The sequence below is a fragment of the Pholis gunnellus genome (genome assembly GCF_910591455.1).
Source record: "Pholis gunnellus genome assembly, chromosome: 13".
NCBI lineage: Eukaryota > Metazoa > Chordata > Actinopteri > Perciformes > Pholidae > Pholis > Pholis gunnellus.
This window is the reverse complement of record NC_136540.1, coordinates 9,348,189-9,374,548: the sequence shown is the minus strand read 5'-3', so window position 1 is coordinate 9,374,548 and position 26,360 is coordinate 9,348,189. Positions and strand designations below refer to the sequence as shown.

At 41.7% G+C, this 26,360-nt stretch overlaps 3 protein-coding genes across 3 annotated transcripts in view; 1 reads left to right on the top strand and 2 right to left on the bottom strand.

The window, feature by feature from the left end:
• fat3b (FAT atypical cadherin 3b) overlaps positions 1-11,967 on the bottom strand; it is a gene marked incomplete at both ends in the record, with an annotated part of 59,533 nt that extends 47,566 nt beyond the window's left edge. The window contains 5 exons of the mRNA XM_079172002.1: positions 906-1,104; positions 2,419-2,537; positions 8,153-8,354; positions 8,760-8,894; positions 9,001-11,967. Coding sequence (XP_079028128.1) covers positions 906-1,104; positions 2,419-2,537; positions 8,153-8,354; positions 8,760-8,894; positions 9,001-11,967 — 3,622 coding nt within the window. The remainder of the gene's footprint in view (positions 1-905; positions 1,105-2,418; positions 2,538-8,152; positions 8,355-8,759; positions 8,895-9,000) is intronic.
• A 1,863-nt stretch (positions 11,968-13,830) lies between these two features.
• On the top strand, positions 13,831-22,266 carry chordc1b (cysteine and histidine-rich domain (CHORD) containing 1b). Its single transcript, XM_079171770.1, has 11 exons — positions 13,831-14,005; positions 16,471-16,520; positions 16,600-16,656; positions 16,822-16,982; positions 17,627-17,727; positions 18,041-18,099; positions 18,855-18,925; positions 19,122-19,227; positions 19,360-19,479; positions 19,587-19,649; positions 20,261-22,266. The coding sequence occupies exons 1-11, from the start codon at positions 13,942-13,944 to the stop codon at positions 20,429-20,431; spliced, it is 1,023 nt and encodes a 340-aa protein (XP_079027896.1). The 5' UTR covers positions 13,831-13,941; the 3' UTR covers positions 20,432-22,266.
• A 445-nt stretch (positions 22,267-22,711) lies between these two features.
• On the bottom strand, positions 22,712-25,635 carry LOC306705197 (tyrosinase-like; the record flags this gene model as incomplete). Its single annotated transcript, XM_079171901.1, has 5 exons — positions 22,712-22,977; positions 23,230-23,411; positions 23,535-23,682; positions 24,141-24,357; positions 24,814-25,635. 5 exons carry the CDS (start codon positions 25,633-25,635, stop codon positions 22,712-22,714), a joined length of 1,635 nt encoding a protein of 544 aa, XP_079028027.1.
• Between the last annotated feature and the right edge of the window lie 725 nt (positions 25,636-26,360).

The following is a 26,360-nucleotide window of genomic DNA, read 5'->3' as shown; positions in this document are numbered from 1 at the left end:
AGTTCTAAATCCTCTTTTTTTGCATTTGCACATCAAAGTTAAATTGGACAGGAACAGGAACAGGGTGCAAAATGTAGCTTTCTCCACAAATGTTTTTTTTCACACTCACAGACTTTAATTTCTCATGCAGTATTTTCCCACACGCTCAAAAGAGGTAATATACAGCCAGAGGCTGTCTGAGCATCATTTGACAAGCTGAGCCTGTTTAAGAGTCTTGATCCCACGATAAAGGGCTTATGGTGAACCCATATGGTGGTTGGCAGTATTGTTTTTAATGAAAATCTAATTCCAAATCCAAGATTATACTCCTGAAAATTTTAGCAACTTTGGGTATCCCTTTGTAACTTCATTAAAACTTTCTGAGAAAAGCCTGTTTTTATTTGTGTTGTATATATATCACATAATGCATTGAAGTAATATATTTGTTCCTCCTTAAGAGAACAAAAGTAATGGGAAAGATTGCTTTAACTTATGTAAACTCCTTCACACACCCACAGCTGGCTCACTATATGACTAACTACATTTCCTCGAGTACATTGCAAAGAGCTTTCGCTCCTTAATAAGACTGGAAGCAATATTGAGTTAGGAGCGTAGTAAAGATTGCCTGGGCGGGCGGCTCATCAGTGTCCTAGATGTTTGACTGTGTGGGTACAAAAGTCTTTTTAATTTGTTGTGTGGGAACTAAAGCCTTTTATTGGATGAATGTGGAGTAGGAGATGCGTGATGAAAGAAAATCTCATAATTTCAGAGGCATGTAAACATGCAAACACAAAACACTGGTGTAATTAGTTGTTTTTTTTATACGGCTACATTACTAATTATGCCATTAGTCTCGCACATCATACTGTCAATTATGTTACCATAAGACATTTATTCAAAATTGTGTGTCTGTCTGTTAGTCTCACCTGTTTTGGGGTGGATGGAGAAGAAGTTCTGCGGGTTGCCAGCTGTGATGCGATAACTCAGACGACTGGGGGTGGCAGTGAGGTCAGGGTCCTGCGCCTGGATACGGATGACTGACACGTCCTTTGGAGAGTTCTCCATAATGATTGGATGGTAGATAGGATCCGAGGTGAGAGGAGCATTATCATTGACATCTTCTACCTGAGAGAGTGAGAGAGGCAGGAGGAGAGAGGGAGAGAAGGAAGGGGATTGAGTAAAAGGACAATAATAAGCTGGGTAATTTGTTTCTACTTTAGCTGTCTTTTGTTATCTGAGTTGGATCTGAATTGACAATGGACGTGTTGATAAAACACAACCTTCTAAATCAGCATGCATTTGGTATCTTTTGCTAATCAACAACTCGTGAAACGCAGCATGGACTTGGGCCGGGTTGATCCGTCATCAATCACAAAATGGAAATGTATTTACCAGAAAATGTCATGGATGTCACTGTTAAAATGTACAGCGAATTCATTTCCTTTACTACAGCATAGATCTAGAATATTTATGGCAAGCAGAGCGTTGATTGAGTGTTTGCTGCGAGGTACAGAGCGCCAAGATTTTTCAGCCAGTGAATGAGGAGCACCTGTGCCTGATTAATCTCCCTATTTTTGTCTGTGATGAACAGGCTCGGAGTAAAGCGCCCGATCACACCGCACACCTGAATATCCCGAAGACAGAAAATGCAGGAGGGGGGGGGGGGGGTCATGCACGGCTGAACTCTTCCCCAAAGGCTGAGCAGTGATGTGTGTATATATGAGTGTTTAGACAGCGGATTACTTAGTGCCAAATGAAATAGAAGCTGAAGCAGAGACTTCCCTCCAGTGTGTATCTCTTTCTCACAGGCTGAGCATTGCAATAGTTATCCACTGCACTGAGCGCCATTAGCATTTTAGAGAGAGGCACTCTGATTGTTGTTTAGCTTCATACTGCTACTTTGGAGCCAACACTCCACAATGATATGCAGTGAGAGCTTAAAAACTAGCCTTCAGTTAGGTCTTTGCAGGCTGTAAGATTTTAACAATGCCGGATACAAACAAAGAAGCTCATTTGTTGACAGCACCCTTTCATACAGTCACGGGCATAACTTTAGGGTGGAGAGATGTTCGATGACTTGTATGTTTGAAAATTGCATAACATCTGGAGTGCTGGATGTCTAAAATATGGTGTGCATATATAATGAATATAGAGTAAAAGCCGATGGAACATAAGACTGAATCTTTCGGGTGGCTGGATATGGTGGTCCACCCAAACTATATTTTTAAATATTGAAACATTTCTCCTCTGTAGACTTTAAAACGTTATGCGTTATCAGTGTGATGGAGGAGAAGCTGCTGGACAGACTGGTGTCACTTGGTGTACAAGTCTCTTTCTCCCTCTCCCTCTGAAAAAAACTAAACAAAGGACATTTCCTCTGTATATATCCTTTTATGTATGCGCAGTACAAGATGGGTATTGGCAGCAGAATACGGGTACCTGAATGAAGACTTCAATAGATGCCGACAGGGGTGTAACCCCTCTGTCTGTGACATAGACTGTAAGCCAGTAGGAGTCTTTTGTCTCACAGTCCAGGATACCGGCAGTGTAGATCACCCCTGTGAGAAAGATTAATGCAGTTGTTACTTGGGCTTCAGAATACATATCTATTAGGTTTATTCGTGGGGACAGTGTGGGTGTCACCCACAGAATACATCCCTAAAAGATCTCATGGGGAAAGTTTTTGGAATACTTACTTTACGGAGGCAAAGACAGAAATTTAGAGAAAACTCTGTATCCTGACTTCAGTGACATTCACAGGCATTAGCAGCGCCGCTGTAGTCACCTTCAATGTTTCAGCTTCTCTCCAGCTAATCACAGCTGACCAAACTGCTCCCAGCTGCAATTTGCTTAGTGCTAAACGTACCCTGAACTACTCTACACCAATACAGACACACTCGCAGACACTCACGCATCTTGAATGGCGTGTGTTTAGTGGCCTTAGGGAGACGAGTAGCTGACAGCTTTGGTGACCTCTTGAGGGACAAAGAGAACACTCACAATGGATGACACATGGGTAAAATACGTCATGCAGGACTGTTATTAAACACCAAATAAATGACACACATACTCACACTCTAGGTTTTAGGGTTCACTCGTGTCATTTGTATACATTGTCAAGAGCGCTGAAGCCCAGTGAAGGTTGTGGGATGTGTCACATGTGGTTTATTTAAACAAGGGAACCTTAAGTTAAGATAAAAAAAAACAACCATATTTATCTAATTGCATTATTTATATTGACAGAAAATAACACGTCAGCTCAGAATAAATAGACTGAACCCATCATAAAGGCAAAGGGAGCAGTTGATTCATTTCTGCTCAGTGCACACAAACTTTTAAAAGCCAGCATGAGACGTGCTGCATGCGTTTGTCAACGCTCGCAGAGTCTGTGTTCAGTTCACAAGCAATTAGCCCCAACAAGATGCTAGACAGAGCTGAGACAGGACATGTGAGAGAGTGTATGTTTACTTTGGCTCCACGCTTCTATTTCACTTCTTATCATTAAAGATAGATAGATAGAAGTTGATGATGTTAGAGAGTTTATGAGTCTTACAATCAAAGACTTACAATGTGTTAGTATTACCATTAGAATACGTTTTAGAAGAAGTGGTAGAAGGAGTAGTATTTGGTGTTGGTTGGATGGACTAAATTCTAACTGTTGCGTTACAAACGGACAAACTAGTGAGAAAAGTAAACATCATGGTCTGTTATTTTTAACCTGTTTCACTTGACAAGTAAGAGCACCGAGATAGATAGAAAGGCTACTTATTTTTATAAAAAATCGAGCCATGCAGTGAAAAGAGAAGACCAAATCCTTTAATTTGACAAATATATATAACATATATATAGATGGAAGGTCTATGACTCCAGGGAGGCATAGAGAGCCAAGACGGTCCAGCCCCGACACCACCCCCCTGGGATAAACATGCTCAGTGGCACTGCTCGTTTCCATACCAAACCATCCGTCACCCTGTTAAAAAAGATATCGTCTGAACAATCATAAAAATATGTTGTTCAAAGAAAATAATCTAACCAGAGACTTTGAGAACGTCAGTGATCATCTCTAACTAGATAATTAAAACATTTGATTAGTATTCTAACAATCATTTGAGGCCTTCCACTCATCCACAACCCTACATGCCAAGGTTACATCACACAAGCACACAAATCAGTGACTAAAGGTGTGACTGCGTGGCCTTTTTTCTACCTTCTTGTAGCCTCCTCTGGCTGTTATCTTATTATATGTGCGTATATGTGACGAAGCAGCGGCCCCAGAGCATGCACAATGCACAGTAAAAGTGTTTGTTAAAACACATCTTTGCTCTGTCGCCCTTGACTATGTCCTTTTCAAACCACATCTCATCTCTGTCGGATAACTCGACCGAAAGAGGCGAGAACAGAGATGGCTCTTTCAAAAGCTCTTTGAACTTTAAGACTGACAGGCGCTATTCAGTGGATTCAATATAAATCCGACTTGACAGCATCCATTTTTAGCATAAGTAACACACTTCAAAGGGTGAAAAGAAATGTATGGGTCATGGCACATTTTCGAATCTAGAAGTTAACAGTACGCTGGGCTTTACATCCATGTGTGGCGTCCTATTAACATCTTCATTCTTGAGAAACCAGTTTGGCAGCCTAATGAATGCTACCGTATAAAATAATCAATCGCAGGTTTGATGAGAAAATGTGTATTTCTCTGCATCTCGAGGCACAACTGAATAGCTCTGTGTGTGGCAGAAAAGAAGCCATCAAAAGTACAGCCTGTTCATTTTTAACAAACGCAAGATGGATTGCTTTTTAAAAGTGTGTTTGCCTGTAACTGAGAGACTGCTTTTAACCTGGCTGTGACAAATCCTGGCGCTTGCAAACCCACTAATAGAGGAGCAGTGGCTTCTGACAGCCGCCCAATGAGAAATTGCAGGGCTGGCTTTACCCTTAACCAATGACGAGAATACAAATTTGTGTTCAAAGTACAGGAGTGCTAAGGATTTAAGCCGGAGAAGATCCTACTCATTTTCAGATAGATAGCCCCTGTAGGCTGCTTTTCACCCGTATTGGGATGAGTCATCTTAAGTGTCAGACGTAGGAAATTCATTAACAGTCCAAAATGTAAAAAAGACAGACAATGAGGGTGTCATGGGTTACAGAAGATGCATCATAGAGCCAACTACAGCAGGGGGGAATGCACATGTCAAGACAGGCCTAACAAAATGGATTTATCACACAATATCTGATCCTCTCTGTCCCTTCTACTCACTCTCGCTGTCTGTCTCACTCTATCTTCACTTAGTTCAGGCACTAAGACCCACAGATTGACAAGCAGTCGGAGTGGTTCTGAGACACTCAACGTGGCAACTAAATGCACGGTGGCAAGACCGAGTGGTGCTACTCTGTCCACTCCTGACAACACTGACTTCTAGAAGCTACGAGATGAAAAGAAACATTTGATGAGGGACAACTTCTGGTCATCTCATCTGATGCCAAAAAGGGCCAGTGACTTTTCTCTTGCCTGTGATATAAGGGGGGAAAAAAGAACAAAAGCTGCAACTTGAAAACAAAAAAAAAGAAAGAAAATATATATATATAAAAAGGCCTGGGAGGAAGAAAGCAGTATTTTTGTCTGACACTTTTTATGTACTCCAGACTCCCCTGCATCCTCTTCCTTCCTCTCTTCGCTTCACTTCCACTCCCCTCTCCCTCCACTTTCTGCTCTAACAAGCTCTCTGATTTCCCCTGGAAAATCTGCACTCAATACACTTCCTCACTGGCTTTTAATTCTAAAGTAAATAACAGCACCAAGTACTAACCGAAGACTGTCTGTGTACTGTAACAGTGTTTTGTCTATGAGTGCAGTGTATACACGAAACATATATGTAATTATGTACACGTAGTTATATGGGTGAACACAGAGAGAGAGAGAGAGAGAGTGAAGGCAAGAGACATTCTCTCCATTTGTCCATCTGTTTCTCTCTCACTTTCTCTCTCAACTACAGTCAATACTAATTAGCCTAGTTAAAGGTCAATGCAGGCCTCCAGTGCAAGTCATGTACAGTAGGGACCAGAGTGACAAGAGGTGAAGAAAGAGGCCAGAAGTGGAACGCTGTCATTTGGCTCTTAAAAATAATAATCTACTGGCTATAACTAACCACTTCTACTTATTTTCTATATAACATTGTTCTAATTATATAAGTACTAGTGACAAATCTGGGTTTAGATACTCATTTTACATTTTTCCCAAGTTGCATCAATTAGTAAAATGTTTTTCATAATGTATTTCATGCTAAGTCACTGGGAAATATCATTATAATAATTGCCCACCTGTTAGTTATGCATTGGTTAATATCAATCTATTATCCCCTTTTCCTACTTTGTCTTATTATTCCTCTGCTACTTGACTGTCAAAATGTATGGTTTATTTATTCATGACATTTTTTTTTTTTATCTAAATATAATGATTAGCAATGTGAAATGCAATAAACTAGGTTTTACTAGGCAGCATTAAGATCTGGGTGGTATCAAATACAATAAAAATTAATAAATTCATTTTAAAACATACTTTCAAGTAACAAATTGATACAAAAGGGTAAAACTGGATTAGATAGGTGGTAATTGAATTTGTGAGTTTTGAGTGGGGAAAGTATTAAGAACAGTACTGATTAAATCATAGCACTTATTATGTTGCTGTGAAGTGTTGTATCTGTTACATTCAATATTACATCAATAGAGACTGCAGGCAGAACAGTCCCATACTAATGAATTCTTTCTTTTATACAGGAAAGTAGAGACTTCATACAATTTGCATGCTTATACGCAATATAGGATCTGTTAGTGGTAAGACTTGGCATCAGGGGTAATTACGAAGCACTACTCACTACGGAGTACCCTGGAGGATGAGTGACTGAGGCACTGATTTTGGAGCTTGGAGTTTGAATGTTTCAGCACCATGGAGAGAGACTGAGAAAGCTCGCCGGTAGGTTTAAAAGCTTCCGCACCGTGAACGGACACAGAAAACTGTAAAAATAAGCCTTGATGGGAAAGAAAAGAGTTCTCACTGACACCCACTTGTGTTGAAATATCAACTATGCAGACATGAGTTCTATTTCTCAGACGGAAATATAGCACATGCCAAAAATCTTATCCGTCTGTTCATGTTATCATAATGTATGAATGCCTTTTGAATTTGGTGGAATGCATCTTTATTGAGGGGGCCTGCATGGTCCATTGGGCTTTGTAAGTAGAGTTTGATGAAAATGTATATTTCTTCTATTAAAGTTATTCTAATAATGTTCAGTGTTAGCAATGATATTTAGGTTGCATATGTTAATGTTTTTATGAAAATATATTATGTATGTATATATATATATATATATATATATATATATATATATATATTTAGATATGTGTGTGTATATATATATATATATATAGATGTGTATATACATAGATGTATAGATCTATAGATATGAGAGATAGGGAGAGAGAGAGAGTTGGCCTTTCATGTGCCAATATGAACTTATATGAACTGTCCTATTTTCAAACTGGATATTTGATTCATTGTATCCCTGGGTGAGTGCGTCAAGGCCTCTTGTTTGGACCAACATGATTTCAGCTGTGCTTTGACACTGCAGGAAAGTTGGAGACAACTAGACGCTTTTTTTATTTTGGGGTTCAGGCCTCTGTTAATAAGTCACAGTGATTTCACTACTCTTGGAAAGGATGGTGGTGCTGCACAGGACAGCCTTGAGCAATGTTATCCACAGAGCACTGGATCAGTTGTACTGAGCGGCCTGAGGCCTGTGTAGCTGCCATGCTGCCCTCATTACAGTAATGATCTCCCAGTGCACAGCTCCCACATGAAGCCCCATCACCACACAGACGCTGACTGTACCTCACACTCTCTTCACCTCTCTCCCTCAAATACACACATATCAAGTGGGGATGCTTTCTCACATGCAATGCAAACCACAATGGGACAAAGATAAATAAAGTAAGGCATTTGAACAACAACTACACACGTGAAGTCATCAGCAAAGGCACAGAAATGGTGATATTTCCTATAATATGCAATGATTAACAACACATTTGAGTGTTGATATTCCACACATGGCCTTGTAAGTTATTGGATTTCCACTTTACATAAATTGGCTTCAGAATTGATCTTGTGTCGCACCTGTGTCTTCGTCAATGGTGAAAGTGCCCAGTCCGCTGCCACCTCTGACAGAGTACCTCAACACCCCATCTCGCCCCTTGTCGTCGTCCTTAGCGTTGACTGTCAGGACACTTGTGCCTGCACGAGAGTTCTCCTTCACTGAGCCTCTCAGCGCAAAGTCAGGAAAGTAGGGTGCATATAAATTCTCATTGACATCCACCACCTGAAAAAAATGGTATGGCTTTTATTTTTACTGCAATTTTGAAAAATTGTGTGAAGATATGTATATTAGCACAGTATGGTTGTACGATATAGAATTCCAACAAATTACCATCATTGCCTTTAATTACATTACGGCTAGCAGCTATTCATGAAGTAATCATTTTGGTAAATCATTTATTTACTTTGCTAGTGTACCCTAAATGGTCCTTTTCATGAAATGAAATACAATGTAATTGATTTTCTTTCTTTCCTGAGAATAAAAATAGGGGGAGCATTAACGAAAACATGTAAATGTTACGGGGTCGTATCAACATTTGAAGCTTGAAATGAACAAACAAAACTATAAATGTCAATGCTTTTTGAATTTGTTTTGATACAAATTTGTGTGTATGTGTGTGTTACACACCTCCACCTCCACAAATGTCTGACTGATGAGGCTGGGTACTCCTCTGTCCTCAGCAAGCAATGTCAGGTTGAAAAACTGTTGTTTCTCAAAGTCCAGCTCCTTCCTAATCCTCAAAACACCGCTCACAGCATCGATCTGCACAATGCATAACAAAGCATAATCCCATACTTCATAAACTGTCAAGAAAAAGAGGATTCGCATATGCAACAGCATAGACAATACAAATAGTGAAATCACCTACCTCAAAAGTGCCATTGAAGTCATTAATCAAGGAGTATCGGACCTGTCCACTGGGGCCCATGTCTGGGTCCTGAGCCTGCACCCAGGTAATCACAGCCCCTGGAGGCAGGTCCTCCAGTACTCGAGCACTATAGCTGCTAGGGATGAAAGCTGGGGCGCAATCATTGACATCCTCCACTATTATAGTGAGAGTAGTCACTGATGACCTACGAGTGCCTCTTTCTGACTTGTCTCTCACTTCAATCTTCAATGTGAACATTGGGACGGTTTCTCTGTCTAAGTGGCTAGAAACAAACACACTTCCAGTTTCGCTGTCAATACCAAACTGAGGGACACAGGTCAGCATTACGTAGGAAAGCTGTCCATTTTGACCCATGTCTCTGTCAAAGGCAGTCATGGTGATAACTTCAATTCCAATGGCCGCGTTTTCTGCAACAAGAGCAGAGAAGCTGTCCTGATAAAACTGGGGGTCGTTATCGTTTGCGTCCTCAATGATCACAGTCAGTAGTCTCCAACTGCACATCTGAGGAACGCCCTGATCGTAGATGGTGATATTAAGGAAGTACCGATCCATTCGCTCGCGGTCAAGTGGCTGCAACACAGTTATCAACCCGTTGTCCATGTTGATGTTGAAGCAGTTTTCTTTGTTCCCATCAGATATGGAAAAGAGAACACGGCCATTGAAGCCTGTGTCGCCATCTCGTGCTCTCACCTGAAATACACTGGCACCAGCAGCAAGGTCTTCTCTCACTAGAATACTGGTAGGTAAGGCCTCAAACTGTGGAGTGTGTTGGTTTGTCGAGAAAAAGTCTGTATAGCTCTTATCTGGTCTTGGTCTAGCCATAGCAGACACTTTTAAGACCATTTTTTCTGCCAACAGCTGGGCTACCCTGGTCTCCTTGCAGTTGAACCCCATGGGTGGCATCCTACCCCTCACCACAGATACATTCACGAATGTAGCATCAGAGCACATCTCACCATCTGTTGCAACCATTTTCAGGTTGAATATCCCACTTTTTAAAGTAGCCCCTCCAAACGATCTTTTCAATGACAAAGCCCCGGAGTCTGGATTTAAGTCAAAATAGTCTAACTCGTTCCCAGACAGTATCTTGTAGGTCACCATTCCTAGTTCGTCCATGTCCACAGCTGACAAGGTGACAATAGTCTGACTGACAGGAAAATCACGGCTTATCATCCCCTTGCAGGACACTCTCTCAAAGAGCGGCTGGTTGTCATTTATATTTATCAGACGTATGGTGACATTAACTTCACTCTCCCTTCTGTAGGGTGAACCCCAATCAGAGGCCCGCACTGCAAAAGTATAGATATCATCTGATGACTCAAAGTCTAGGTCTCTTGTGATCCTCACCTCTCCTGTGTCCTGGTCTATTGTAAATGGAAGATTCTGTTCGCCACTTATTGTGTGGGTTACATAACCATTCTCTCCTTTATCAGCATCAACAGCAGACACTACAAGAGCAACAGTGCCTACAGGTAAGCTCTCGTTGATTGCAATATCATAGTATGGCCTGTTGAACACTGGCGAGTTGTCATTAGCATCATCTATGGTGATTTGAACCCTTGCTTGCTGCTGACTGATAATATCAACCACATCCATCTCTATGAAATCCTGTGATATCCTTGTCAGCTGCCTCTTGGTCGTAATAACTCCAGTCAAAGGGTTTATATCAAAGTACATTTGATCTGAGGGGCTGCTGAAGCTGTAATTGACACTCAGAGGAGCTGGGGAGATTTTCACCACCTCTACAATAGTGCCTGGAGGAGCTATTTCACTCAGCTTGACTCCATAAACATCTTTCTCGAAATTCGCCAACACTAGGTCTGGCTTTGTAACCAACAACTGAACAACTTGGGTATTAGAAAACTTTGGAGGTATACCCCTGTCTTTAGCTTGGAAGGTTAAGTTGCAGCCATAGGGGAATGTATCCCAGTCAAACAATTCTGATGTTTTAACCCGATACTCATTCCCGACAGGCGATCGATCAATAACAAATTGTTCAAGGGGGTCACCCTCGATGATGGACACCCACTCTATATCCCCAGATGCCCCTTCGTCTTTGTCCTTCACAGTCATTATGGCATAGACCGGGTCCTTGTCCGCCCACGATGGAACGACAGCAACTGCTTTGAGAACCGGAGAAAATTCATTGACCCGCTCCACAGTTAGGACCAGCCTAGCGGTGCTGCTGATACCATTGTTCCCATAGAGTTTCATTCCTCTGTCAACCACCTGCACCTCCAGCTCAAATCTGTCTTGTTTGTCTATTCTGGGCCGACCTGTCAGGGTGATGACCCCGCTGGTCGGATGAACAGCGAAGAGTTCAATTCTGTTCTTGAAGAAGTAGTAGAACTCCCCGTTGGAGCCCACATCAGCATCTGTGGCTGTTACACGTCCTATGCTGGCACCCAGAGGGGCACTCTCCGAGACAATGAATGAATAGGAGGTAGGGGAGAAGAGAGGTCGGAGATCATTGGTATCCAAGACCTTGATATAAACAGTGGCTAAGGCCTCTAGGCCTCCATGGGCAGATGCCTTAACTGTCAGTGTGTAATTGTCCTGTACTTCCCGGTTCAATGTTGCACCACTGCCTCCGTTAGTGCGTATACGGAGAAAACAAAAATCTCCCATTACAAACTCCTCAGTCTGGAAGATTCCCTCACTGTCTCCAGATGCAACAGAATATTTGATGTTTAAAGACCGAGGTGGCCCTAGAATGATGCCCATTTTGATATCACTACTTGTATAGGTTCTTGCCGCAGAGTTCTCGAAGATGGAAGCATTATAGGCAGGCTGGGTAAAGAGCAGCAGACCTTGTCCTGCCCTTGTTTCTGTCAGGAACTGGACATGGGTTGAGGGAAAACCGAGGAGAAAGAAAAAGCATATACAGTGGAAAAGAAGAGAAAGGTTGGGGAGAGGAAGCATATTTCCCCACCGATTACGCTTCATCCCTATTCCATCACCCAGTCACCCTATAGTTGGAAAGAATAACAAAGAAAAACAGATCTGATTCAGTTGGTGAGTTGTTAAAGACATGCATGCAAAACATTTGACAGAGAACTGAGACAAAAGTTAAAAAGACATTTCTGGGGTACTGCTTATCACTACAGGGATATGATAGCATATTCAATGTTGCGCTTCAACAGTTTGCATTCAAACACAGAATATTGCACCCCAAAAGGCTCAGAAGCAGAACTGACATATCTTTAAACAAACCACATCAAAGTGCAGCGCACTTACACAGCCTCAGTGAAACACATCATGTCACCAGATAAAATACCGGGGATCAGGAGCAATCACTGTTACTGTATTACAGAGTGAGACACAGGGCTTGTTATTCTTCAGCAAGTGACAACCAGGGTACGGTATTTTCATAAGAGAAAATGTATGGGACAAAAAGACATGGTCTGAGAAACATCATTGGACACAATTTCTAAAAATATATATTTAAGAAATAAGGTGCGCAAACACTTTCTAAAATGAGTTTGCATCTGTGGTGGGATGTAGCTAAGTACATTCATCATTTACTTTAGAACTGTACTGTATTGTAAAAGTACAGTGAAATGTTAAGGTACTTGTGTGTTACTATTTTCTATTTCAACTATTATTATTTCTATTTCATGCAATTTCATACCTCTACTCTCCTACATTTATGTGACAACATAATTTACTAGTTACTTTGCAGATTCAGATTATTAACACAAAATATATATCATCTAATAACTGATAATGCGTTATTATTGAATAAGCTACCCAGCAGTAAATAAAATAGCTGAAATTAGGGACACCTTCTGCAACAATAGGGATGCCTAAACATTAATGTATCACTAATTGTAATGCAGATGGCCATTTCGTACTGGACTTTCACTTATAAGCATATTCTGAGGCTAATTCTTTTGACGTTTTTGCTTTTAAGTACAATTTTGAATGCAGGACTTTTACTTGTATTTGTATTATTTAACTTACACGGTATAATTGTTAATACCACCGTGTATGTAGGTGTGTGTGTTGGTGTGTATGTGTGTGTAATGTATATTTAAAATGATTGTATGAAATATGCCCCCTTACACTGTATGTAGGACATAGTATAGATAAATAATAGCACCAAATAGCCTGTCAGAATCCAGCGACTCACAATTAACATTCCCGAGAAGGTGACTGTCCCGGGAGATTTTGAGGTGCATTTCTCGTCTCCCATGTTGATGCAGATGATATGGAGCATCGCCTCCGTGCAAAATCCACGAGTTAATTTAACCTACAGTCTGTAGCAACAATATATAGCTTAATTAACTCTATTGTACACAGACCTCACTCACACATCAGAGCGTGTCCTACCTTTACACGAAACAGCTCAGTGAAAGTAAATCCTTTTCCATCCCCTCTCCGACAGTCAGGGGAAAAAAGCAAAGCATAACGCACGAAACAATCGCGCAGAAGTCGGTGGTGAAATGGACAATTAATGTGCACATATCCCGACGAGCAGTTGTCTACTAGGCTGCAGTGATCCTCGTAAAACTAAGAAGCTATTGCTCCAGTTCCCTGCATCGAACTAATGTAACCCTGGAGTGCAGTGGGCTACTTCGACTTTATCTGCAATAGTTCACACAAAACTGCCGTTAAAACAGATATGTGTCACTTGCTGATTAAGGTTTTAAGTCCGAGATATGGTATTAAGAACATGTCGTGGAAGTTAGGAAGCGGTCAGCATCAGTTGTCGGTTGAGTGGGACCACTGAGCGCTCACAGGATGGAGGAGGCGGGCTGGTTAAGCTCCGACTGTTGCCGAGTGTAGCCGAAAACATCCGGAAGTGTGTGTGTGCAGCAGTCTCCAGCTACCGCTCTCTATCTCTCTCACACACACACACGAGCTTTTAGGGATTAGTCACACATCTGGCCACCAGTTAAACTTGTTTCAGCCTTCATCATGTCCGTTTTGTGTTACAATAAGGGATGTGGACAGCGATTTGATCCAGAACAGAACCCAGACGGTGAGTAGTATCTTAGTTAGCTAACGTGAACTACCGCTGTGCCCCGCGCGCCAGTGTGTTAGCAAGCTAACGTTAACCTCTGATGGTCATCTAGAATGTTCTGCAGCGAGCAGGCCTGCTGGGCCCATGTAGCTAACCTGATATAACTGTAGCTGACTGGACCCAACACAGTAACAACTCCATTCACCAACACGGCTGTAGCTGGTCATTCAAGAAGCCTTGTGTGACTTAGCACCATGTTGTTAGCATTTTAAGCTCCTGTGATTAGCAGGTGAAGTTAGTCGGTAACGTTAGACTTTGCAGGACCATTGTCCCGTACAGGACACATAGTACCCCGGTTTAAAGTTTCAGAAACAAGTCATTCGACCGTATTACTAATTTCTCATTATTTTCCCATAACCATTATGTCAGTGGTGTTGCGAAAAGATTGTTTTCAACCAGTTAAACCGAGTAACCGGTCAACAGTGAGGTTCAGCTTTTAAGGGAAGTAACGTCTGTGTTCGTGATTGTATGCTAATCAAATAGCTTGTTTTCTGCCACTTTCATATGTCAAGAAACGAGTTCCACTTGAAATGAATGAGACATAAATACGGAATAAGTTATACCACTGCAGTGACAACCGCGGGACCACCAATGAGCTGTAGGTTTGTAATTACAACCCTTGTGTTTTAGCATACCTGCACCTCAGCAGGCAGAGATGCAAAACTAGGAGCATATTGTGTAGAAGTAGGATAACATCATAAGAGTCATTTTCCTTAGTACAGTACCAAGCTGGCTAATGCCTGAGGAAAGCCACACTGTAAATATCAATCTGTGAAAGTGAGAACAGTGTCCACAGTAACCAGAACATCTGACAAACACCTGTCAAAGAATCGCCACTCATCATCATGAGCAAAGCTAGTTATTCCCTTCTCATTGCTTTTTGTCATGTTTGAGGCAATGGTCGAGTTGGTGTTTACAGGTGGGCCACACATTTATAGCGTATATTGTCTGGTTTTATATATTTTTTTTAAAAGAAGATAATTCATTCCTTACACATTTAGCTGATAACATCTACAAATGATTAACTTTTTGTTCTCTTAATGAAAAGGCTGTGAACCTCCCAGGTGTGCAGTATCTTAACTAATCACGAGGTAATTCAGTTACACGGTTGTGTAAGGATAAGATCATCGTAGTGATAATTCACGTCTCGATCTCGAGTGTCCTGTCTAAAGATAACGTTTGCTCATGAAACCGTTGTTTATGTGAAGCCACTCATTTAAATGTAATTGAACGTTCCAGGTGGTAACAGACCTCAGTGAGTCTTCAATATGTCTGGCATTACACAGAAAGTCAATTTCTAAATAGGGTGCCTCTTCTCATAACAATAGAGTATATAATCATTATGTTTAGGGGTGTGTAGGAAGTGTATAAGGCAACAGCATAGATGGGTTATAGCTCAGGCTGCACTGTAAGGAACATTCTTGATTTATGGCGACGCTCAGCCAACTTTTTCTTTCTTCCTTCAGCGGTCATTTATCTTGTTGGGCAGTTTCAAAAAAGAGGACATTTAAATGAATCACGCTGTACTTTTCAAATGAGGTAAATCTTAAATGAGGATTTGTCAAGCGGTCTGATGGACGTCATAAATCCAGATCGTAAGGCTATGTACTTAGTGTGTTGCACTTCACAAGGACACAATGAAGATCATTTAAGTTGTATGTCAGAGGTTGTGGAAATTGTTGTCTAATTTATAATAATAGTTTTTAGTTTGCTAAGTCTGTCCACTGTTTTGTCTACAAATTATTCGTTATCAATGTCGCTTATGGACTGATGATCAGTTCAGGGTGATCTTACTGTTTCTTACGTACTCGTTTCCTGTTAACTACCGAATTGCCTTCAGAGATAGAAAGAGAGAGAATAATCATTTATGATAGAAACGATAACGCTATATACTGTTAGGGGACAGATGTGGTCCATACAGCTATCAAGTAGTCCTGGGAATAATACAGCTACATTGTCAGATGAGTGGAACTTTTTCCTGTTAACTTTCTAAAAAGACTTCAAACTTTAACCACGAGCACTGCGAGTCATTTTTGACACGGAGGCAGCATCAGACATGGCTGACCCAAATCTTTTGATAGGTTTAGCACACATGAGAGCAAACGAAGACAAGACGTCATGATGTTGTAGTGTTTCAACAAGAAGGGCCTGGTGCCCGCCGCAGTTTTAAATGACTCTAGATTATTTGTTGATTCTCAAAATGCCTGCCACATTCAGAAACTACTTTTCTACAACTCTACTCATCATTCTGTAAAATTATTGTATGGTGTACTTTGAAAGTTGGCATTTTTGTGTCTTTATTGAGACCAGAAAAGCTGCAAGACTATAAACGGTTTCCGTGTTGTTCTATTCTGGTGTAGGTGACGGGGGGTCCACCACATATATTTCCTATAAATTAATCAAAGTTGTGTTCCTTTTCACAGATGGCTGCACCTATCATCCAGGAGTCCCAGTATTCCACGATGCATTGAAGGTAAGATGCCTGAAAAAGCACAGTGAGCTCATTGTCTTTGTTATCTGGTCGAAGTTAATGTCTGTGTGTCTTTCCCCAGGGATGGTCCTGCTGCAAGAGAAGAACTACCGACTTCTCCGACTTCCTCAGCATCGTTGTAAGTTTTAGTTTCTGTTTTAATCCATACTTTTCAGTCCTCCGAGGTCATCTTTTCCATTGTCTATTGTTGTCATAGGCATCGACTGCCACCTTTGCTGTGGCAAATGTCGGCCCGAGCGCTCATCGTCTGAGAGTCTTAACACGGTGACTTTCTCCTCCGCAGGGCTGCACCAACGGCCCCCACAACAAGGAGAAGCCCCCCGAGCCGGCCAAACCAGATGTGACGTCATCTGTAGAAAAGAAAGACGCTGATGACCAAAAACCAAAGTTTAACGAGTACATCATCTCGGCACCGAAGCCTCAGGCGGCGATACGCAGACCAAGGTTGTACAGTTTTTTTTTTTTTATATTTTAATCAATACCAGAGGAATACCCGAAGCTCTCATTATTTTTTCAAGTAAAGCAATAAATGTATACAACATATGTAATACAACAATTTTACCAAATCACATTTAAAGGAAACAAACAGGCCAAAAAGAACACACTTTTTCCATTCATTACATCAACAGGGCTTTCAGTTTAAAACTATATATCCTTATTATCCCACATGTTGCATTCTGCTCTGAGTTATTGTGGTTTATGTATGAAAGGATGGGTGCAGTGTCCAAGGTATTAAATCAGCCTGAATACTGAGGATCCACAGGCTAGTGGGAGGCCTTCTCTCGTCTTTTTCTCTGGATGCTTCCCAGCAGAGTTCAAAAGAACACGGACAAGCGGCTGATGAAGCGATTACTATTGAACAGTGAAACTCCTTTCAAGTAGTGTAAGGCTCTTAGCCTGTCTGCGTACAACAGACCTCATTCTGAAGCGATGTTGCCGACAACGTATTCCTTACTTACAGTTTAAAAAAAACTAAACAGAATACCCTTTTTAATTAGTTTTTAATTAACAAATGAATTACAAACAAATACATTTTGTCCCTTCCTTCCTTGATGTTTTCGATTCTAATAGATTTGTTACCGTTGCAGTGCTGATGAGCCGATGGTGAGAGTGCAGCATAAAGTCTCTACTTCTCTGAAGCAGGCTCTGGAGAGACTGAAGCTTTCCGAAAATCCGGCAGAGAAGAAAGGTGATAGCAGAGCGTTATCTTCCCCGTCTTTCTCCCGGTGTGATCTTCCATGTTTCTGTTTTTTTTTTTTTTTTTTTTCGACCTCTTTATCATAGACTGTCTACCATCCATTACCATCCTCTTCTTGTTACAGCAGACAGGAAGGTCATGTTGACAGGGGAAGTTAATGGATGGCCTCTGGGAGTTCACGGCGTTTGAGTTAAAGATGGCAGGGACGGGACAACACATCATAGCTGAGGATGCATTTTTTAGATCCGAACATCCAAGTCAGTTTTTTTTTTTTTACTCCATTTCCGTCTCTCTTTTTTTCTAGAGGAAGATACTGACGAGATCAAGATTGGAACGTCCTGTAAAAACGGAGGATGTACTAAAGTAGGTGAATGTGTGCCTGTATATTTGGGAAAAACATGCTGAAGTAGATTCTCATGGTGTTGAAATGAGTAAAAAGCCTCTGTAGGGCTTTGGCAACAGCAGCCGAAATGTTTTTTAATTTATTTACTTTAAATTCATGCTGACTTTGTGGATTCCGCCAATTAAGTTTCGCCTTCTTCTCCAATTTTTGTAAGCCAATTTCAATTGACATATTTCAAGAAATCTATGACAGATGTCATTAAATGAAAACATAAACAAATCATGATACCGCCCCAAAAGAGCTCGCCGCTGTGGGTAAGGTGAAACGGACGCAGCTTGTTTCCCTCCTCCTCCTCCTCCTCCTCATCCATGTTTGCTCTGAGACGGATGCAAAGCTACGTTTCTTGCTCAAGCTAATCGGGCCTGTCGGAGCAGAAACTCCCAGATTAGAACATAAATTGTAAAGAAAATTTGCAGTGGCGGGTTTTGTAGAAGCTAGGAGTGGGACTTAAATCATTTAAAACAATTATGTAAATCACTTCAACTGATGTGATTGAAAGCCATGAAATATTCTCTCACGGGCTGCCTGATTTTCGGTTGATTAATCAGTTAAAGTCTTGGTGGAGTCTAAATTGGCATGTTTAAACTTCTCCCTAAGTCAAGGAGAACAAGATGTTAGTCATCATTATTCCCTCTCATAAATGTGTGCTCTGCAATAAAGCCGTGTTTGTATCTACTTCAATCTTTTGATCCGCACCTTTTGCTGTCATCTTCAGAGTTTCGATGGACCTGCCAGCGATTCGGAGGTGTGCTTGTACCACTCTGGATTCCCTATCTTCCACGAAGGGTAAGTAATACGGAAAAATACTGCGTTTCACGGCATTGACATGAAATAGCAGATATGCTCTGGAAACTGTAAGAGAAGCGTGATGAGTGACACTACTATTTGCCTGTTAGTCTTGTTCACTGCTCCTCTTGAGTGACACGTTATTGACTGCTAAAAAACAAATCCAGCGAGTGACTGATCTTTCCTGCATCTCCAGGATGAAATACTGGAGCTGCTGTAAGAGGAAAACCTCCGACTTTAACACCTTCCTCTCTCAAGAGGGCTGTACCGAGGGAACACATCTATGGAGGAAAAAGGATACGGTAGGTCTGACAGCGAGTGATTATCTACGTGTGCCGCAGCTTTAAACACTGGCACAGAGAGGAAGACGACGCTTTGTGGTAGAGACTGAATTATGAATCTGTGTCTCAAATACCCGAACAATCTCCACGCAGGGTAAGAAAGTGGTTCCGTGTCGGTTCGACTGGCACCAGACGGGGGCGCAGGTCATCATCTCTATCTACGCCAAGAACGCCGTCCCAGAGCTCTGCTACGTGGAGGCAAACAGCACCACGGTGAGGCGTAATATATCAATCAGAGGATTTCTGTCCATATCTAAACTGCTTAGTTCTGGATCGTGTTCTTCTCAACCTAATGTTTTATTTCTCCTTTCTCCCTTCAGCTCGACATCCGTGTTATATTTGAGGGAGAGAAGGAATTTGCTCAAAAAATCAGCTTGTGGGGAGTAAGTACAGCATCACTTTTACACTGATGCTAAGTCAGTCTGGCTACGTGCCGGTTTTAATACATGCATTTATTTTGTACAGCATTGCAGACACTGCAGTATAACATACTTTCGTGGTCTTAATATTTGATTTGTTACTGATCTTCAGAGGGGTCTTTGCAGTTGTAATTCAATATGACAGTAACTGTTACTGTACCTAGAGAACACATTTCCACCTGAATTAGGGCCGATATGGCTTATATATATCATATGTCCATATTGTTCGGCTGCTGCGATATCCAATGTATATATCTCGATATTTTCATATTTTTCTCTAATATAACAAAACTGTTGGATTTAACCCGTTGATCGTGACAACGTGATCATTCTTGCAGAATAATTTAAACACCCTGAGGTGGTGTACTGTCATTTTTTAGTAAGATTGGTCTTTAAAAATGCATGCTTTTGTTCCCGTTTTTGATCTCACTTCTTTCGCTCTCTTCAGGCCCTTTCGCTGTTCCCTCTTTCCCTCCAGATATAAAAAACACACACACACACACACACACACACCACATACGCACACCTGGGAAAGGAACTAAGCCGTTTTTTGTCACTCTCGCGTTCCCTTGCAGGTGATCGATGTGAGCAAAAGCATAATAAACATGATGGCCGCCAAGATCGAGATAGCCATGGATAAGTCTGAACCCATGTCATGGGCTCGTCTGGACCTTCCTCCCCCGCCCCCGCCCAAGGAGACGGAGCAGGAAAAAGAGGAGACTGACAGCGAGGATGAAGATGAATGATGAGGAATCACAAACATAGTGTGTATTTGTATCTCAATCAAAGGCCATACAGTCCATTCCTTACCTCTTCAACGAGTCACTCTCTTGGAACTTTGGCCTCTACTCTTGAACATTACAGTGTTTCCTCTTTCATTGTTTTTTGATTTTGCCAAAGTTTTTTGGTTCTTTTATTATTCATTCCATATGTTTGAATGCTCAGGTTTTCCCTGAAGTAATGAATGATTAACTGGGTAAACATTGACGTTTAGCAGATGTTCCATCAAGTCAGACGATGACACTTGTTAATTGCAATAAAACTACACAATAAGATAGGAGTCAGGTGGGACCATGCTTAATCTCAGACCCATGAAGCCTTTTACATGGACTGCTCACATCAAGTCATTGTTGTGACCATCCTCTATGTCCTCAATGTTTGAGAAAAAGATTCATTCCGTCCTGTAACTTCATAAATTGTTTAAATGATTGCATTGATCATCCACCATTATCACGTCAGACTGAATGTTGCATTTTTATATATATATATATATTTCTGTGTGTGTATGACAATGAAGCTGCTCTGTGTAGTTTGAGTCGGAAATTTGGATCTCTAAGATGTCCACGCCTGTATAATAAGGATTTATTCTGAATAAATTGTTATAAGAAACCGTTCCTTGAGACTCTTAAACTTAACAAAATTAAGATGTTCTCCGACTACCCCTTCCTTTTTTTTGCTCTAAATTTGTTTTTTTACATGATTATACCTAATTTTGTACAAGTTTTGCCTCTAAACAATCACTGCTGTATTTATCTCCTCATTTCTTGTCAAAGCAGCCTAGCGCAATTTTATAACGAGAATGCACTGTAATATCTGAGAATGCCAATTGAATACAATGTATTTTTCAGCAAAGTAGGCCTACTGTGTTCTAAAAGGTCATGCTAGATCAGTGGTTCTCAACCTTTTCGAGTCGCACCCTCCCAGAATTATCAGGTTGGTGTTGGCGACCTCCCTAGGCGTTGTCCAATCTGTGGATTTTTGATGCATTTTGTGACATTTTCTCTCGCTGACCCTCAAGTCACTCGTGTGCACGCACACACACACACACACACTTTGCCTTTCTTAACCTCACTCAATAAAATATATTCAAAGGCAAATTATATCACTGCTACAGGCAATGTAAAGTCAAAACCATTCCCCCGTCTAAAATGAAAATGTATTAATGTTATGTCCTCCATAACCATTTGGCGACCAGCGGTAATTATTCTGCGTCCAGGTTGAGAACTACTGTGCTGGACAGCATGCTTCAAAGGCTATGAATGTATGAATTCAATTTGGATGAATGACATCATGACGTCCGGGTAAAATGATTCGGGAACCAATTTATCTTACTGAAAATAAACGTTTGTGTCGAACCTTTAAAGCTGGGGTGATATATACTGTGGATATCTCTCACACACAGTATATGCAGAGCAAGTTTTGTTAGAGTGGTATTCAGGCCAGACTCTTCCAACAGTTGTGACCCGGTGAAACGAAACACTTCTCTTGAATTAAAGAAGGTGTGACCTTTCAAGGGAAGAATTTGATCCACATGCATCTTTGGGAATTGCATTGACTTTTGCAAATGTCATAAAGTTTTTGAAACTTTGACATAACTTTAAGGTTAGAATATTGAAGTGCGTCCCCGATGCCGTGGCGATGTCTCAGACCTTGACATCTATGCAGACACTTATCACCTTTTTCTCTTTCGAGAAGCACTCCTCACACCACAAACATTAATCAATTTAAATGTTAATTAAAATGTGGTTCAGTCTAACTCCCACACAGAGATAATAAAAGAAAGTCCCCCCCAAGGCTTTGGTGAATTCATCTGAAGAGTTTGTGTTTCTGACTCTGGATGGCAATTGGATGCATGTGTTTCTTCATAATGCCTGCATACATGACTGATGCAACAAACTGCAGAGCTTTATATTGAAGGTAATCAGCTAAGTCCATGTTAACCATAGAGAATAACTGAAACGGCATTGTGAAACATTTCCATGACAGAATGCATGAATGTAGCAGACACTCTGAAGTAAGCAAGAATTTACAAGTTGTGGGTGGAACATGATCGAAGTTTAGCATCTCTTAACCCATTTAAAAATGTTCTCCATGCACAGTTTTTTACTCTTTTTAATACAATTTAAATACATTGTCAAAAACAAAGATTATAGACCCATTACAATTAGTTATTAATGTATAGTTCACAGTGCTTTGTCGTTAAAATTCATAGACGAGTGCGTCACCACACAGAGCTAGCTGTGCCTTCAGATAGTAGTTTGGTAGTTACGGTGTTTGGTTTCCTCTGAGTCACTGCTGCAGATAAGTGGCTGTCTCTCTGGGAGAGCAAATAAGTTTTTCCACTTGTTTGCACGCAGCCAAGGCGACCCTCCGTATCGCCGTTTTGCAGTGAGGACGGCAGCAGCTATGGTCGCTGCTGCAATTCCTCCACAGAGCCCTGCAAGCAGAAGCCAGGGCCACACGCCCTGCAATTCCTCCAGGTAAGGACGCATGGATTCTGCCAGCCTCTGGTCTGGAAAAAAGATGGAAGTGGTCACAGGAAATTACGTGAAATGTTTGCGATTACTTGAGTCAAACAAGATAGTGTACAACCCTCAATCTGAGTAATATCCTTTTGAGTTGTAATGCACTTTATTTTAAGCTTAAATAATTCAACAGATAGATTTCTGAAAATGCAGAGAAAGAATGAAAACAGACAGATTTCTCAAATGCCAATCGATGTAGAAAACAGGAGGGAAAAAAGCTACATTTAGATAGAACTTACTAGCATCTAGCAGATATGAATATTCATATCCCAGGTCTTTGCTGGAGATGAAGAATTCTCTGTTTCTGTAGAGGGGCAGGAAGGGCACCATGTGGTATTCACTGTTGTGCCCAATGGGAGCATCAGAGTCTGGATACTGTGATGGAGATGGTCTATGCCTCCTGAGCCACTGCTCATAAATGCTTTCATAGAGAAGGAAAACAATGTAAAGCAAGTGTGTGAGTTCACTCAGATTATAGAATATGTGTGTGTGTGTGTGTGTGTGTGTGTGTGTGTGTGTGTGTGTGTGTGTGTGTGTGCCTCACCTGTCAACAAAAGCGTGGTGAAGAAGGAATATGGGGTCATTTGCTGAGCCCTGCACTGAGGACATGGATCCGTTCATGAACACGTGAAGAGCAGCATGCATGCCCATGTGAGAACTGTTTCCTAACCCAGTCTGAGGATCCCCGAATCCTGGAAGATGAGAAGTATTTAATTAGCATTGACAAAGGTGGCAGCAGCATGTAGTTGTTAGGACAACAGAAGCTTTTTGTTGTAAAATGAGATATTGTCCAAGGAAATTTAAATTTGAAATGGCATTAGAGTTATTGTATGACATAAAAAAACGAATACAAATGTTTCAGCATAGTATGTTGTATAAATGCCCTAGTATATTATGTCATGAAAAACAGTCATAGCAGCAACATACAGAGTAGTATACACATACCGAGCACATTACAGGGACTAGACAGACAGAATTTTAACACAGTGAAAGCAGCTGTGGAGGGAAACTCTGTATATAATTGAAGATGGAGCAGCATGTGTGTGTGTGTGTGTGTGTGTGTGTGTGTGTGTGTGTGTGTGTGTGTGTGTGTGTGTGTGTGTGTGTGTGTGTGTGTGTGTGTGTGCATTCATATTCAAGCTTATCTGACCTTCCAGAGTGTTTCTGAAGCTCATGTTGGCGCCGCGGTCCATAGCTCCGGTGTCATAGTTGGTCAGACTGAGAGTGAACTCCACCTCTGCTGAAGTTGGTAATCGTTCAACCACGTTACGGTTGTGGTTTCCAGGGTTGCGACGCAATGGGCCTTCTCCCCGAGCATCACACAACATACCTCTGTCACTGTAGTCCACTGCCCGGGAGCACAGTACCTGTTGATGGAGGCGCACAGCAACACATTGCAATACAGCACATTAAGGCACCACAACAAATCACAGAAATAAAGTCAGTTGGTTGTTGGTTGCAAATTATTTCTTGTTACTTGAAATAGGTTACACTGAGTTTAAAAATGCCCTTGCTATTACATTTACTGTGTTAGGTGAATTCATTAAAATCCTCTTGATCAAAACATATGTTTTTACTCGAGCAGCTAAAGGTTTAAATGTCCTGACATTTTTAAATTAGGCTATACCGTGAGCCAGCATTGATATCAATTTTAATTGCTCATTATTTTTATGATCTTTTAAGGAAAAGGTCTGAATGTGTAGAGGCAACACATTACTGAATCCTATAATAATTTAAGGGAAAACTCACACCTCTCAGGTCATGAGAAAAGAAAAGCTAAAGGAAAGAGATGACCACTTTTAGTTTTACTTGATTGTGTTTACCCTCCAAGAAGAGAAGACCGAGCCTGGGCTGAGAAGACTGGGATCATGGGGGCTCCGGTCCCCCATCAGCTCGTCCGTGCACACGTCACACCCCTGGGCATCCCTCCAGTCCCAGTACGGGATGGTGAAGCTCATGTCTCCGGTCAGCTTCCTGATCTCGTGCTCCCAGTGCAGCAGGTATAAGCGGTGCCACGGGAGGAACGCAGGCGCCCAGTGGGCAAAGTCCACATCGACCCACACATTGCCCGGCCCGCCCAACAGCGTGTCCCGAGACACATAATAATGCATCCACACAAACACGTCGTACGAAGACACATCCGCGAACATCGGGTTGGAGCCGTTCTCCATCTCCTGGTAGGTCCCGGTGGCCACAACGTAGTCCCTGCTGATCGTCTGCTTGGCCAAGTTCAGGTAAGACACAAGCCTGATCCTCTCGGCCCTGGAAAGGTGAAATATGTTCCTCCTCAGAGACTCCCTCTTCTCATTGCAGTTCACCCCAAAGTAGCCAAACTTACAGTCAGCGCAGCTGAAACCCATAAAGTTGTCCGTGCACTGGCAAGTCCGGTTGTAGAAAACCAAGGGCCACTTCTCCCTGTCGTCCAGCCCGGAGAAGGGGTACTGCGGTCCGTCGGGCTGGTCCGTCACCTCCACATCGTTGCAGAAGCCCCGACCCGAGCTAGCTCCGCAGGGCGAACCGTCTCCCTCCCATGCCGGGCAGCACTCCTTTGTGCGCAAGACCTCCCGGGTGGCACACAGACGGGGGAATTGTTGATAGGAGGGTACAAAACACAGCACGAAATAAATGACTGTAAGTTGCCACATTACAGCAATGTTGTCGCCTTACTTCGGAGGCGGCAAGTAGTCACGAATGCACAAAGTCGGTAAGGCCCAAGTTGTTGAATTGAAAGGGCTTAAATACTTCTTTGGAGTTTTCTCCGGGCAACCCCTCCTCTTCGTTGAGCGAGTCACATGCCGCTTAACCCTCAGGGTGAAGCTTACCCCATGAGGGCCGCAATCAGTAGAAATGGAAACATCCCAAGACTACAGCCAACCCTTTCCAGAGAGAAAAAAAAACTGAAATACTGTAACATATATTCAGTATAACATTTCTATAAAGGGATTGTTGAGGCCTAATGAAAGTTAAAGCGTCCACTTTCCACTTGAATGATATAAAGATAGAAGATATCACTCAAAACAAGAATCCCTGACAGTCATATAGAGGCATGTGAAGGTCTATAGTACCAATAACTGAGGGTCGTAATAAGCCCATATTGTGTTGTTACACTGATTTTACAGTGGTTTTCTGCTGCGGATCGCGGTCATGCTTTATTAGACGGTCCTCATGATGTCTCCACAACCACATGATGCCTCAAATAAAGTAAACTGTTATTCTTCGAATTACATCACCACGTCAATACTGGAACCACAGAGTGAGCGAGACGGAGAGACGAGGAGAGAAATAAAATACACGTATAATGATATAGTCAAATCACCAGTGGCCATCCACAAATGAACAATTACTTCTAAGCAGCCAACATGTTTACACA